The following is a 14,414-nucleotide window of genomic DNA, read 5'->3' as shown; positions in this document are numbered from 1 at the left end:
ACGTAACCAACCTTCAACGGCCCAAGTATGGTCCATGACACTAAGCAGGCCCCGTAGACGGCAAAAACGGATGCAAAAACGGAAAGTAATGCCTCAGCAGTCCCATAAGAATACACATAGGTGTACCCCACGGAAACTTCGCCCTCCCATTCGTGTTCACAACACAAACATTGCGCATATCATAGCGCCCGTCCGGATCATCCACCGCCTCAACCATCCCAGCCGCCAGATCCAGATATGACAGCGGACCATTCTCCTCAGTGAAACTCAGCGCATGGCCGCGCTGTATATCCACCGACAGTGCGCCGGGCTTGACGAAGATAGTAGTCAGCCACGCCGCTTCCTTGCGCAGGATACGTTCCGTTTGAACCAGGTCTTCATACACGAACGAGGCGGAGCGAAGTAGAACTTTCTTAAGTAGGACCGGGACATGGCGCGATAAATGCTCATCCAATGAAGCAGACGAGAGTAACACGATTTTTGGTGCTTGATTCAGGGCTTGCAGGGCGCTAATGACTGTCGTGGCTGTATCCTGTCCCAGTCGACAGCCTGGGATATTGTCGTTTGTGGAGACGACAAGAAAGACGGCGTGGCAGTCGTACATACAAGTACCCAGAAGTTTCTCGTCGTGGATGCTACCCTCAAAGATGGTTATCTTGTCTTTCTTATCAATGGACTCGGGCATGAGACATAAAAGCTTCGCTTTGTCGCGGCAGTATGCGTTGATGTGTGCGTCCGGTCGTTTCATGAGAATCTTGAGGAGCGCGGTGCCGCAGTTGCCGGTTGAGCCTAGGACGGCGTATTTTGGCATGTTGGCTAGAGTGAGGTTTTTAGGTCCTGCCTAGATAGTGTCTGGCTCGCAGAGGTAGAGGTTCTCTCAGGGTGGGAAAGCGGATTACATATCTTGAAATCGTGACCCTCGCTATTGAAGCTTTTGTTGACTTGAGGGCGCTTATAGCTCGGATGCAATTGGCCTGCATTTGCTGGGGTTGAACTGGTGTTTGTGAGTTGGCATTCTAGCTATCAACATCCCTGTCGATACGGGTGACCATGTGTGCCGGGTCGGCGCTCACGGGAAGCTAAACTATTATGGCGATGAGGTGGAACACCACTGCTTCATACAGGCAATTGTATAACAGTCGGATCATCTTAGAGGGCGTTTATGACCCGTATGTTGCGAAAGCTGCATCATATATGTGTTGTAGGCTATCTGTCAACTTCTTCGGGAACTGCGTACGGCTAGGGCGTGATGTCTATTTTTTGACGGCTTACCACTAGCGGTCAGAACCCTAAAGAATTGCTGTAGTGTAATACTTCAGCAAAGTGAACATATGCCCATCCTCTCCATATCACCTACCATAAATGCGAAGGAATTGGTATTTTAGATACCGGTCGCTTATCTACCTTCAGATAGACGTTTCCTAGCGAATAAATACCATATAACAAGAAGTTCATCCCCTTCGCTCGGTCCATCCTACCTTCGGACGACCGAGTAGCTGTGACAACACCCGCACTGCACTTGGCTGCATCTCAGAAGATTCGAAAAATACATGATGCATCTGATGGCTGGGTTCACTGCCGTTATCACGCCAGTCCATTGCCAGTAACCTGGTTTGTGTCGCCAACGTGGTCCAGAAAATCAGGAGATCGGCGTATGAAAGCTCAAAAACACGTGGTTCGCTTTCCGTTTGGGATTCATGGGCAGCTGCTTGGCCTCGAAAATGTGACTTCGATAGGAACTTGCTGCAGAGATAGCAGGATTACCATAGCTTCTTGTTGGGCCACTGTTCCTCTCCGTGGCACAGACACACGATCTAACATTAGTGCGTGGATGATGTATAGAAATGATGGTTGCCTAACGGGAAATATAATGAAAAGCAGTAATATACTTGGAAGCTGTATACTCTTGTTGGCTTAGGCTGTATCTTCCAAAATTGATCCAAGATGTGTCCTGTGCTCAATGCTGATCTAGTAAGACAGCTGATATTAGTTTATTAGTTGAAAAGCGTCGCAATGTAGCACCAAGAGAGTTTCCGGAGAACATAGTGTGAAATTATACGCTTAAGACAATTTCCGGTGCCAGTTGCTTCCCGTCACTGCTGGTAAGGCGCTTGGGCCGCTGATCGCTCCAATATCGGACATATGCCGGCCTCGCAAACTATATCACGAAATGTACTAGCATAGACCGCATTAGTTCCGGATTCATAGACAGCTCCGATGGAATGAGCTTGATGTGACCATGGTGCACAGACTAAGTTCATTGCATGCAAGTCGAGCTGTAATCACCCTCCTTCTTAAGTCCGAGGACAGGCGGGCGGAGATCGGTGTAGTGTAACCTTGGTAGAACCATATAGTTTCCATGCTGTAATAGGCCAGGAGTAAGTGCGAAATGGCAGGACCAGTGCCATTAGAACTAGTGTTGTTGGGAAGTTGTAGTGGTGAGGTTGGTACGCTAGTAATATGCCCGAGCAAAAATATACACCCCCTAATGAAACTATAGGCATTTCAGCTTCTGCAGATGACGTGACGTACACGGCGGGATCGACTTGTAAATGAGAATAAGGTCTAGCTAGCTAGTCGGAACAGCATTTGCACATTTTCCGCTACTCACTGTGTTGTGCTGCGGGCATCGGCCGGGGTGAAACCCGCAGTGGGGAAACCCTCAACCCAGCGGTGACTAGCAGTTACTCCTTATGAAGGAAGATGCGACAGAAACGATGCGACTTTGTCGAAGATATCTGTTTCAAAGCAAGTCGGTGAAGGACAAAGAACAGGTATTACACCTCTGTTCCTGCAATATTCTTGCGCACTCGTATCTATTTCGAGACCATACAATTCAAACGTACTGGATGCTAATACTGGAAGATTTTGTTGCTTCGAACCTGACCAATACTCCTTGGCGGGGCACCCAGTGACTGGGATCAATACTCAATGTCTTTTAATAAAGAAGTGAGCTAGCAGATGGTGCCAGAAGCATGACGATAAAACTGATGGTGTTGAGAGTGAGTGGAGGGAGCCGCAAGCCAAATCACGCCAACCGTTCTCACAACGGACCAACATCGACACTCCCGTCCTCTCCGTCTTACCTTCCTTTGCATGACACTGGGCGAATGAAATGCACTAAAGCAGCGGAGACGCCAGAAGCGAATGATCGCAGCCGGGACTCGCTTGTCCCTTCTCGGAGGGTAACCGAGGCTACCTAAACTGTGTTCACTCACCGGCATCCCCGTGGGGATCCCCGAGCTGACCCCCGTTTTCCCCATGGCACCGTGACCTCGACTATTCCGCTATCTAAAACATGTATCGCATGCATTTCTCGCAATCTGACCACCAACTCATAGAAAAACCCATGGATCGGGGTTGCTTGAATGTTACCCCAAGTCAAGGAAAGGCGCGTGAGTCACAAGTGGGCCCGGCTGACGGCACGACCAGCTGTTGGCTTCGGACTTGAATACCTGGAAGGGCCGGGACCAGGAGGTCGGTGGTCTCATACCCTGGCAACCCCGATTCTCTCGACGGTGGCCCGAGCTATCTGTCGCGCGAAGGATGCCGGCTCGAGCAAGCAGCAGACTGCGAAGCGGAAATCATGGCAGTACATTCCGTAAGTGCGACCGAGCGGATTCAGGCGCTGATCGGTTGGGTGGCCGGAATACGCCAGCGCAGAGTGTAAGACGCAAGGGGCTTTTAGCGTTGGACGCTGGATGGGCTGTGGTAGCGAGGTGACATTCCACGTGTCGCAGAAGCTCAACTCGTGGCAAACCGGTGATCGGACATCATCTCAGTGGTCTAAGAACAGACCCTAACGCTCGATGGGTGTTTTCATGACCAGCCAGTGAGGCAAAGAGTTGTCCTAACCATGGGCTGACTTCCGGCTGTTGTGCCGGCCTGATGGCTGCAAGTTTGGGGGTTGTAGGGGAAATCCGGCTAAATCTGATCATCATTGCCTGTCAGAGAATGGTCTGGTCTCTCTGCTGCTGTCCAGATCCGTCTTGTGCATTCCCCCATATTCTACCTCCGCTTTTTCCATTGACAGTGGTGGTCGTACCCCCTCGCCCTTACCATGGTTCCCCTCTTTTCTCCCATCCCCGCAAATTCCACCGGCTGCTTTCATGCCATTTCACGATATCCTTTCTGTCCCAACCTACGTACTTGATGTCATCATTCACCCGTGTCACCCGGCTAGCGCTTGCCAAGCACCGCCAGGCGTAACCATTGCCAGGCCGCCCGCCACGAAGCTTGTATCCAACCGGCGGATATAATCCAATCCGACCTCCACAATGCCGAACCTGCGCGCCGATGACAAACCATGCCTAATCATAGCCCCCATGGCATCCGACTGGCCCCACGGGGATGAATCGCATCCTTGGGGTAAAAGGATTGTAGCACGCCTTACCAGACCTAGCTAGCCTAGCACCGATGGATGAAGTCTGGCTAAATTGAATACCCAATCATGGGGCTATGGGACACACTTCGTGAAATTGCATGACATCGATGTCGGCCAGTAGCGACATTAATCTAGTTTCAAATTGGAATAGCCTAAACAAAAAAACAAAAGCAGTCAGGAAAGGATGATGCTGCAGCTATAGCTATACGGGACGAATGACGGGCGTTGCGTCCTGGTCCGGTTGTTTTTATGTCGCATGCTCCCCGCGAGATGACGATCGTTGGTCTTCGTTCTCTTACTTTCTGTCACTCACATATCTTGTGAATTACACTGTTCTCTGTTCATATCATCGGTCGTCTGCAGGGTTTGTACCGTGACTGTCCATAGCATCCTTCAATATGGGTATGGGTGCGGGCGCTGAGGCCGTGTCCGGCAAGCGTGCTGAGCTCGCCGGCAATCGCGTCGGATGGCGTGGGCTCCTGAGCAGCAAGAAGACCTTTGCGATTGCGCTTTTCGCGTCGCTGGGTGGTTTCGTCTATGGATGTAGGTTTGATATGGCTTATTGACAACAAGACCTGGCTAACGGGCTTGAAAGACAACCAGGGAATGTTCTCCGAAATTCTTACCATGAACTCCTTCATCAAAGCGGTATGCCATCTCTTAACCTCGTCTCACACCAACACTAACAAGTAAAGACCGACGGATATGCAGCGCGAACCGGTCTTAAGCAGGGTATGCTTACATCCATTCTGGAATTGGGAGCGTGGGTCGGTACACTATTGAACGGTTATCTCGCCGATGCCATGGGTCGTCGTCAAACTGTCGTTGTCGCTGTGGTCATCTTCTGCGTCGGTGTGATTGTCCAGGCTTGTACGAAAAACGCAGGCTATGTTTTTGCCGGTCGGTTCGTTACCGGTCTGGGAGTGGGTAATCTGAGTATGATTGTTCCTCTGTATAACGCAGAGCTGGTACGTCGCAGCGCCTTTCCGGTACATGTTCCCGAGTGTTGACGATTCAGGCTCCCCCCGAAATTCGTGGCTCGCTAGTCGCCGTGCAGCAGCTGTCCATTACCTTCGGTATCATGGTCAGCTTCTGGGTATGTTATACTATCTAGATCTTGTGGAGTCAAAAGCTAACTATGACAGATTGGCTACGGCACCAACTACATTGGCGGGACGGGTGATGGCCAGTCCATTGCGGCCTGGGAGATCCCCGTTTGCATTCAAGTCCTTCCGGCTCTGATCCTCGCTGCGGGAATGGTTTTGTTCATGCCTCAGTCGCCTCGTCATCTGATGAACCAGGGACGGGACGAGGAATGTCTGCAGACTCTTGCCCGACTTCGCGATGCCCCCACCGACGACATTCTGGTTCGCATCGAGTACTTGGAGATCAAGTCGCTCAAGATGTTTGAGGAGGAAACTGCTAAGAAGAAGTACCCTCAATATCAGGATGGATCGTTTAAGAGTAACTTCATGATTGGGTTCCACGACTACCTTTCGCTCATCACAAACCCGTCGCTGTTCAAGCGGACCACCGTTGCGGTATGCTAGGATCTACCCCCAACTTCAAAAACTTATTTACTGACGTATCTAGTGCTTGATCATGCTTTTCCAACAGTGGAACGGAATCAATGCCATTAACTACTACGCGCCTCAAGTCTTCGAAGGCCTTGAATTGGGAGGAAATACAACATCCCTCTTAGCTACCGGTGTTGCCGGTATCTTCGAGTTCGTCTTCACGATCCCGGCTGTTCTCTGGGTCGACAACATCGGTCGTAAGAAGATCCTGCTTGCCGGTGCGATTGGTATGGCAGCGTGCCATTTCATCTGCGCGGGTCTCATTGGTTCCTACGAGGGGACATTTGGAGAGCACAAGAGTGCAGGATGGGCGACAGTCGCGTTCGTGTGGATCTTCATCATTAACTTCGCCTACTCATGGGGTACGTGATCTCCGATCAATGACCCGCTCTCATCAACAGTGATGCTTACTATTCCAAACAGGTCCGTGCGCATGGATCGTGGTATCCGAAGTTTTCCCGCTCAGCATGCGTGCCAAGGGCGTCAGTATCGGCGGTAGCAGCAACTGGGTAAGTAATCCAGTACCACTTCTTTCATAGAAACACTAATTCTGACTACTCCCAGCTCAACAACTTCGGTGTCGGTCTAGCCACATCCCCCTTCATCGCCGCTTCCACCTACGGCACCTTCATCTTCTTCGGCTGCATCACCGTGGTCGGAGCGGTCTACGTGTGGTTCTTCGTTCCCGAAACCAAGGGGCGCACACTGGAAGAGATGGACGAACTATTCGGCTCTGAGGGCATGGCCGCCGAAGACGAGGCGCTCCGACAACAAATTGATCGCGAGATCGGCTTGACGGCACTGCTTCAGGGCGAGATGATTGATTCTACCGAGAAGATTCCCGAGAAGGCGGTCCATGCGGACAATGTGGCCCTGACTACTCCCTCGGCGTAAGCCAACCGCATGTGGTGGAGCAAACAGTATCATATCAAATGGGGATGGATGAACCTAATACCAAAGGGGAGGCAAAAACAGACAGAAAGGCCCGGCTATCCGGAACGGCTGGAAGCTAGCCAGCCATGAAGGAGCAAACAATGCACGATTGGCTACTCACTTACTCTCATCACCCCCTCTTTAGCCGTAATTCCAAGGAAATAATGCAGTGTAGTACTTAATCAGTCCAATCCACTTAGGCTATATTCCCGCACCACTTCTCTTTGGAGAAAAAAAATAAAAATAAAAATAAAAATAAAAATAAAAATAAAAAAAGCAGTAAGCAAAAAAGAGTAATCCCGAGTTACGGCCTCGTCATCAAGTCTTATTTCTACCAACCACACTTTCGCGCCCAGACTCCTAATATCCCTAGTACCGGTTGATTGTTAGTGTCCATTGGCTCATTCCTCCGCATGGGCGGGTTGAGCCGAATGCGGAGGGCTCCAGTTGGTTCTTGCTCGGGCCAATCAGTACTATTTGCGCGGTTCCCCGCGGGTCTTGAATCGTCCGGAGAAAAGCCGGGGAGAGAGACTTCCCGGGGATTGTTGACAAGAGTAGGATGGATTCTTATGGACTAGGCTAAGTTGGGACGGTATTAGGCACTCGCTAAATTTCGACGTTGGTAACAGAGGAAGAGGCAGGTGATGGGGCCTGATGTTGAGGCACGAGAAATGACTAGGGTGGATATGGTTACACTCCCTCTTTTTCTTCGAACAATGAGGATAGGAAAAGCATTCTGATTGTATATCCAACAGCTATTTTATATTCACCCAGGAGGAGGAAAAAAAAGAATACGATTGTCTCAAAGTAACGAGACATGTTGTGAAGCCAAAACTGGACTTCCGCAGTACGACAATGGAAGCCGTCCATTCATGTTGTTATACTCATTAAAAAAGGGAGTCAAAGCAAGCCAACACCCGACAATTCCGCGTAGTGACATATAACCAGGTATTCGAATAATCCTAATTCTCTTCCACATGAACTCTAGTAGAAGAGATCCATATGCTGCTGGTATAGGTGGTATTAATATATGTCCAACAATACGTTTGGACATTTTCCATCTGGGGGATGAAGGCATACGCCATGGTGTTCACAATGCCGGCGCTCCTGATCATTCTCAATCAATTCCATTTGGGAGTTCTCGTTAGTGAGCCACGTTGGCTTCTTTTTGACCAATTCCATGGCGAATGTGCACATATGAAAGTCAATGATCATGGCCCGACTCAGCTCCGAGTTCCAGAGAATATTGCCTGATCCAAGGTCTTGGTGTTGAACGCCAAGAGACTGGAAATCTTTAGCGGACTCAGTTACACTCTGTCGTAAAATATGGCTGTCAACCTCGACCTCGTCAACACTCTCTCCACCCCATCCCATGAGTAGCATGTGTCTGATAGGCCCCGCCCCGAGAAGAAAGTACATCCTGCGCAAGTCAATCTTTCCGATATATACTGGGACTGTGGATCCCTGTACAGGCTCAAGCATTCGGTAAATATCGGCTTCACATTCCAACTGGGGCCAAAGGTAGCAGGTGGTACCTTTGCCAACAATGGTATACCCATACCTGACGCAGGTCAGTTTAAACGGTGCACCAGACAGGCCACAGCCTCCCATCGGTTCTGCACGGTCAAGACACTCATCTATTGCAGCCTTGATCAACTTGGCCAGCCCACGGGTGTTTGTACGGTGATGGGTTGACCCATTCTCCTGGTGAAGCTGGAAGTTTGGACAATTTTTGTCCAGTTTGCCACGTCTTTTTAAGCCACGAAGGCAATTTTGCGTGCAGAATGGTAGGCTCTGACGCTGGCGACTCTTGGATCCACCTCCTGCATATTTGGGACGCTTTGAGCGTCTCTCAGTGGCAGGTAATGCAGAAGATGTGGTATCCATCAAGCGGCGTTTTTGTCCTGGGGCTGAGTCGGGATCAGGGTCTGCTGTATCCTCTCGCTTGGATTTCATGTGGTTTTCGCTGCAGCGAGCTCGTGAACGGGTAGTTTTGCCTCTTCCTGCGGATGCCGCAACTTTGCTCTTTCTGGGGGAGAGGAATGTTTTGTCTGAAGGATCGTTTGGTGCTTGTTCCCCTTTGTTTTGACTGATATACGTCAAGTCAAAACTTGTGATCCAGGTTTCTAGCGTGGGCTTTGTCTTAGCGGACCATTCAACGCCACGGGGCTGCGAGCCAAAGCCCATAAGTGTTAAACATAGCACTCGTGCAATGGCAGTTAAAGGCCGTAAGAACCACTTGTCACCCCCTTGATCGACCTCCATATGGGGCTCGCAAAGGTGGAATTGCAGAGTTTGTGGGTTGTCGTAAGGCACCCGCAGGAGAACTATCCCCAAACCAGTGGTCACATACCCGTACTCCAGCCCTAGCAATATCATTGTATGATATTCCTGAACTATCGCCGAGCCTGCCAGGCGGGCTGCCTTATATTTCATCCTTTCTGTTTCTTCCGTTGGGATAGTATGGCTCCCAACAATTTCCTCGTAGAAGTCATGCGTCCTCAAGCCTGCGCGAAGGGTATCCATGGGTAACTTGTGGGGCGGTTTATATTCCCCTGTCAAGACTAGCCTTTCTCCCTCCTCATCGTACCATAGGCAGACTGAGTCAGGTTTGGAAGTGATCGGCAGTGTAACTCCTCTCTCCTTACATAGAACCTTCATGAATGATCTGAGATTGGAAAGGTGGTTCATGTATTTGATACCCTCAAAGTTCAAGTGGAAATATTCACGGGCAGCAGGGATTTTGCTGAGCTCAGCAATGATGCTGACAACATGGTTTTCCACCGCAAAGCGCTCATAGAGTTCTATATCCTTTTCACTCGTTATCTCATTCTTTTTTATATCTTTCCCAGAGACTTCGATGGAATCTATCGAATCAAAAAGGCGCTTTCCATCATTGTCAGTTGGCTCGAGAAATTTGCAAACAGCACTATATATATCATCCTGCTTGCGCGAAAACTCTGACCAGTGCTCGAATCGATCCGGGCAGACCTTGCCAGTGGCCTCATGTGGTGGCCCTCTCGTACATTTAGACTTGGTTCCGAGTGTCATGGACTTCGAAAGAGACTCATGGCATTGTCGAATCAATTCGATGAACGTCGTATCTCGGAGTAACTCGTCGCGATGCCTGCTCTTTTCTTCATCTGCTCTCGCTTTCTCTTCAAGTGCTGTTCTTTCCGCTTCAAGGGCTCTTCGTTCATCTTCATTGGCCCTTCGTTCATCTTCATTGGCCCTTCGTTCATGTTCAAGGGCTCTTCGTTCATCTTCAATGGCCCTAATGTGTTTGTCAGACCTCAACCCTACATTCTCAAGTCGACTATTCATATTCACATACCTTTTACGTTCCTCCAAACTCCTAGCTAGGGCTTCGAGCCTCCTTTTGGATTTGACATATGCAAGTTAAATTTTGCCCCAAGCTCATCTGAGCGTTTCGCACGACTTACCTCTGTTCTTCTGCCATATTCACTTTGTGCAAGTACTCCTCTGAGTAAGTCTTAGTGAGAGTTGAAAATGACGGACCAAGGCCCAAAGGATTCGTCGTGGAGGGTACTAGTTGAGCGAGAGCCGGGCGTTCAATGAGGGGAAAAACTGGGAAGAAATGGTGGGAAGTATGGGGGAGTTTAACACCATGTAGCTAAGAAGACTTCGCTTCTTTCTGCTATCGAAAGCAAACGCGGTTCTATATCGATCCAGAATAGCATGCGGAATAGAGAAACAAGATGGTGCAATTCAAGGGCCTTCCTTATGCATCGGTATGTCATTGAAGATTAAAGCGCAGCGTCGTGGTACTATGTTATCTGAACGAACAAAGAGAGCGGAAGATCATTGTCTTTGATAGTCATAGTCGGGGCTATTACGCCATGTCAAGGCTCGAAGAGCTTTCGTTCAAATAGAGACACTGAATAATCTCGTATTGATGACCAGCATGATTAGGCCTCCGAGACAGTTTAAGGAATATTATAGGACGCCACATTGGCAAAGAGAACTGTATACCATTCTTTGGATTACTTGAAAGCATCAAATACCGGCCCTGGGGTGCAGAATAATTCCCAGGCGCAATCATTTCTTTTTGCTTTCTTCTCCTTTCATTTTATCTTTTCTTCTTTGTTTAGGACAGAGAATTACTGTTCTTTATTCATTCTTCCTATTTCGTTTTCAAAATGCCAAGCCAGGGGAGTCAGAAAAAGAAGTGAGAACTTCAGCTTTCAATGATCATCCTAGACGCCCAATGGAATCAAAATCCGACCAACTAAATCCTCTTTCTTCTTTTCCATTGTAGAAGCTTGAGATTAGCACAGTACCGGCTGAACAGATACTTCCAATGTTTCTAAAGTCCCAAACGGTCCCTACCAGAACATACAATTTGTATCGGTTTTCTGGGAAAAAAAAAAAAACAAAAAAGAAAAGAAAAGAAAAGAAAAGAAAAGTAAAAAAAAAATACCAGCATTATCTACGTCTATGATTACCGACCCGGATTCTCGGCGACTCCAGCATCAGATAATATTCAAACTCAGCCCCTATATCAGGCTCTGGAACTCCAAGGTACTGGATCGATTTCGATTAGAACTGTTTAGGCTCCGTCTGACTACGCTGATGTCGACGTGGCACCGTGTGTTACAATCATCTCAGCCAATTGTTCACAAGAATATAGACTCCGGGTAGATACATCCGACTGATCGGTTGAGTATATACCGTTCCCTGCTTATGGCGGAATGACCAGCCCAATCTTCTCGTTCTCCGACTTGCTCCGTTGACTCCACTCTGGTGCTTCATCCTCGCCAGCCTCTTCCTGTGCATCGCCCTCTGCCTTGGTTTGATGTACTGTACGCGGATCATGTTCAGCCGGGGAGTATATGGTGACGACTTCGAGTGGCGTGTTTCCGATATTCAGAAACTGGTGTTGAGTGCCAGCCGGGACTATGACGACATCGTTCTGTTTGACCTCTTGTTCCTTCCCAGCAACAATTGCCTTGCCAGTGCCATGGGTGAATATCAGCACTTGATCGACGGTATGAATCTGGAAGTCATGGTTAATTTTTTCCATAAATCACAATAGTCGTTCGTGGGAAGAATAGCTAACCTCGTCACCAATTTCGCCGTTGACCGGAACTTCCATCGCCACAAATTGCGAATACAGACCAGTGTGAAGGACCTTACGGAATACCCCGAACGATCGACTCGGTGACATCACCCCTGGCATGTACACCATCTCGTTCTTGGGAGGTTGAGTAGTCATGTTGCCGTTGTATTTTGAGCTCTGGTCTGAGTATCGTCGGAGATGAACGCCAGAAAGACGTAGTGGGGTCGTATTGCACTTCCTGAAGAAAGGTGTTTTCGCGTGTTGTATGATTTGTCTTTCCAAGCACCTTGACAAACCGTTCATTTTAACAGCAGTTGCCATTAGATCCAGCATATGTCATCCAGGGTTGTACATGGTAATCCATTTATAAACCGGCAGGGTCTGGATGCTCGGGTGGTGACGTAGACCATGCCATCATGTAACCCCATCGGCTGCCTGCTTCTGGCAGGTCTCTACCATGGGTCACATCTTCATAAGCAACGGGGTCCAGGCTTCATGCTTGAGAAGTTGAATGTGCTCTAAGAAGATCCCCTAAACACACCTAAGGCGGTAACTGAAGGATCGCCGATGGTCCGATCGGCAATGGCCATGTTTATCACCCATATTTGGTGCCTGAGGCCTCAAATGGTATGCCAGGACAAGCCACTCTTAGCCTCACTGTCATTCTTTGAGTAACGAATAGTTAGAATGGCCAATCTGCCGGTCGCAAGTCCGTACGACACTGCCAGGGCTTTTAGGTACAGAGCTCATAGCACCATAAGATTATGGGTTGCTACTGATTGGGCACATATATCCGCAACATTCATCTGGATGGCCATATGACACTCGAAAGGTTAAGTTGATGTGACCAGGATTTGAATGAATAGGAATCAGCTCGTCATTTAGTGTCCGTCGGGCTATGCTCTGTAGCCCAATAGCTAGCCGATCAATCACCGACGATAGCCCAGTCCGGCGGTTCCAAACTGGTCACTTGTTTGCTCTAGAGATTCAAACCACAGGCATCATCCCTCTAACTACCCTTTATCAACTGTCTAACAGTATACTCCGTAACCCACTTTCGGCTACCATAACCGACCATTAAAAGGATCAACTTTGACAGATCTGGGGGTGGCAAATATTTAATGCTTAAGTCGATCGATCTTCATCCAGAAGGTCTGCGATGGGTTTGAGCACAATGCTGTTGTCTGCTTACCATGCTGTGTACTTGCAATTGCCTAGTGGAGCCAGTGGGGAACCACGAGAAAAAGTACAGGCGGCGAAGTATCGATGCGATTCCATCGGAATCTTCGGCTGATCCAGTCCCACACTACTGCGTCCTTCCTACCGATCTCCTCATTCTCATCTCCGATCACTACCATCTTCTAACGGCCTCTGTACTCAAGTGAACGTAGAGCAACATGTAGGTATCCCCAACGGAGTACGGTAGTCCGCAGATGCTGCAAGATGGAACAAGATAAGCAAGGTCCATCCGGCCGGATGACCGTCCGGGGTTAGCTGCTGCTGGCTGGAAATGAAGGTCTTAGCAGACCCCGACTAAGTCTCGGATGGCGCTTTTCCGTGATCAGTCCTAGCGCTGTACTGGGATAGAGTCCTCCCCATTGACCTCACCATAGTTGCTTCGGCAAGCCTCTTGCATCACCATTCGCACCTTCTAGCTTCACATGTATGTTCTGATGTAGTTGAAGTCCATCCATACGTCCAATTGCGCAGACATCGGCGGTACAGTGGTCGAGAGTAAGCTCCTGGAAAGCGGGCTGCACGTTTGAAAAGGTAAAGTGAGACGGAACTCAATTGCGCACAGGCCATGACAGGATGTGCCATGACATGAAAGGCTAAATGAGGACCATTGCGAGTGGCAGCACTGGCAGTGGTGTCGCGCAATACCTGCCTGTTACTGTGATAGGCCCTCACTGCGCCTATCAGCCTCGGATGGAACGCATAGCCAGCCGTTGCTGGGATGATGTCTCGGCATCCTGCTAAATCCGCCCTCGGCCAATCATGTATATTATCCTCAATGGCCTCCAACTGTCTCGGTAACCGTAACGGGTTACGGATCATCTAATCAATTGATTCGAGCAGTACACCCCTGCATAACTCCGACGCCAACACTGTCGAGGCTACAGTGCAAGGTTGCCCTGGCCGCTCCGTGGCTGGCTGTTCTCTATCGGCACGGCATGGATTTCAGCCACCTCTACTGTGTATCGTTGTTGACTGGCCCGGGCTTGCAGAGGGTGGCTGACGGGATGCCAACCGATTGCAGGAGGCTAACCAACGACGGCTTAAGCAGCTGGAGGGGATATTGATCCATGAATCCTCCATTGTGGTAAAGGGGGGTTATTGATTTTTCGTGTTCCGTGGTGAGGAGGAGGGGGCGTAGACACTGCAGTATGTGGTTATCTTTCATTCCCATCGCAGGCAGTGACCCCGGTAGTGACTAGAA

The 14,414-nt window shown here is 49.3% G+C and overlaps 4 protein-coding genes across 4 annotated transcripts; 1 reads left to right on the top strand and 3 right to left on the bottom strand.

The window, feature by feature from the left end:
• Positions 1–40: 40 nt before the first annotated feature.
• tpcG (oxidoreductase tpcG) lies at positions 41–811 on the bottom strand (the record flags this gene model as incomplete). Its single annotated transcript, XM_041691981.1, has 1 exon — positions 41–811. One exon carries the CDS (start codon positions 809–811, stop codon positions 41–43), a length of 771 nt encoding a protein of 256 aa, XP_041545412.1.
• Positions 812–4,782: 3,971 nt separating this feature from the next.
• On the top strand, positions 4,783–6,855 carry AKAW2_51990A (putative MFS monosaccharide transporter; the record flags this gene model as incomplete). The annotated part of the gene is made up of 8 exons (XM_041691980.1): positions 4,783–4,927; positions 4,980–5,032; positions 5,080–5,352; positions 5,403–5,480; positions 5,530–5,925; positions 5,978–6,323; positions 6,385–6,470; positions 6,526–6,855. The coding sequence occupies 8 exons, from the start codon at positions 4,783–4,785 to the stop codon at positions 6,853–6,855; spliced, it is 1,707 nt and encodes a 568-aa protein (XP_041545411.1).
• A 1,023-nt stretch (positions 6,856–7,878) lies between these two features.
• Positions 7,879–10,354, bottom strand: AKAW2_51989S (uncharacterized protein; the record flags this gene model as incomplete). The annotated part of the gene is made up of 4 exons (XM_041691979.1): positions 7,879–7,902; positions 7,975–10,168; positions 10,229–10,270; positions 10,338–10,354. The coding sequence occupies 4 exons, from the start codon at positions 10,352–10,354 to the stop codon at positions 7,879–7,881; spliced, it is 2,277 nt and encodes a 758-aa protein (XP_041545410.1).
• Positions 10,355–11,596: 1,242 nt separating this feature from the next.
• On the bottom strand, positions 11,597–12,307 carry AKAW2_51988S (cupin domain-containing protein; the record flags this gene model as incomplete). Its single annotated transcript, XM_041691977.1, has 2 exons — positions 11,597–11,911; positions 11,975–12,307. 2 exons carry the CDS (start codon positions 12,305–12,307, stop codon positions 11,597–11,599), a joined length of 648 nt encoding a protein of 215 aa, XP_041545409.1.
• Positions 12,308–14,414: the final 2,107 nt, after the last annotated feature.

This window comes from Aspergillus luchuensis, chromosome 5 (genome assembly GCF_016861625.1).
Source record: "Aspergillus luchuensis IFO 4308 DNA, chromosome 5, nearly complete sequence".
Lineage (NCBI taxonomy): Eukaryota > Fungi > Ascomycota > Eurotiomycetes > Eurotiales > Aspergillaceae > Aspergillus > Aspergillus luchuensis.
The sequence above is the reverse complement of the archived record's forward strand: the minus strand, read 5'-3'. Positions and strand labels throughout refer to the sequence as shown.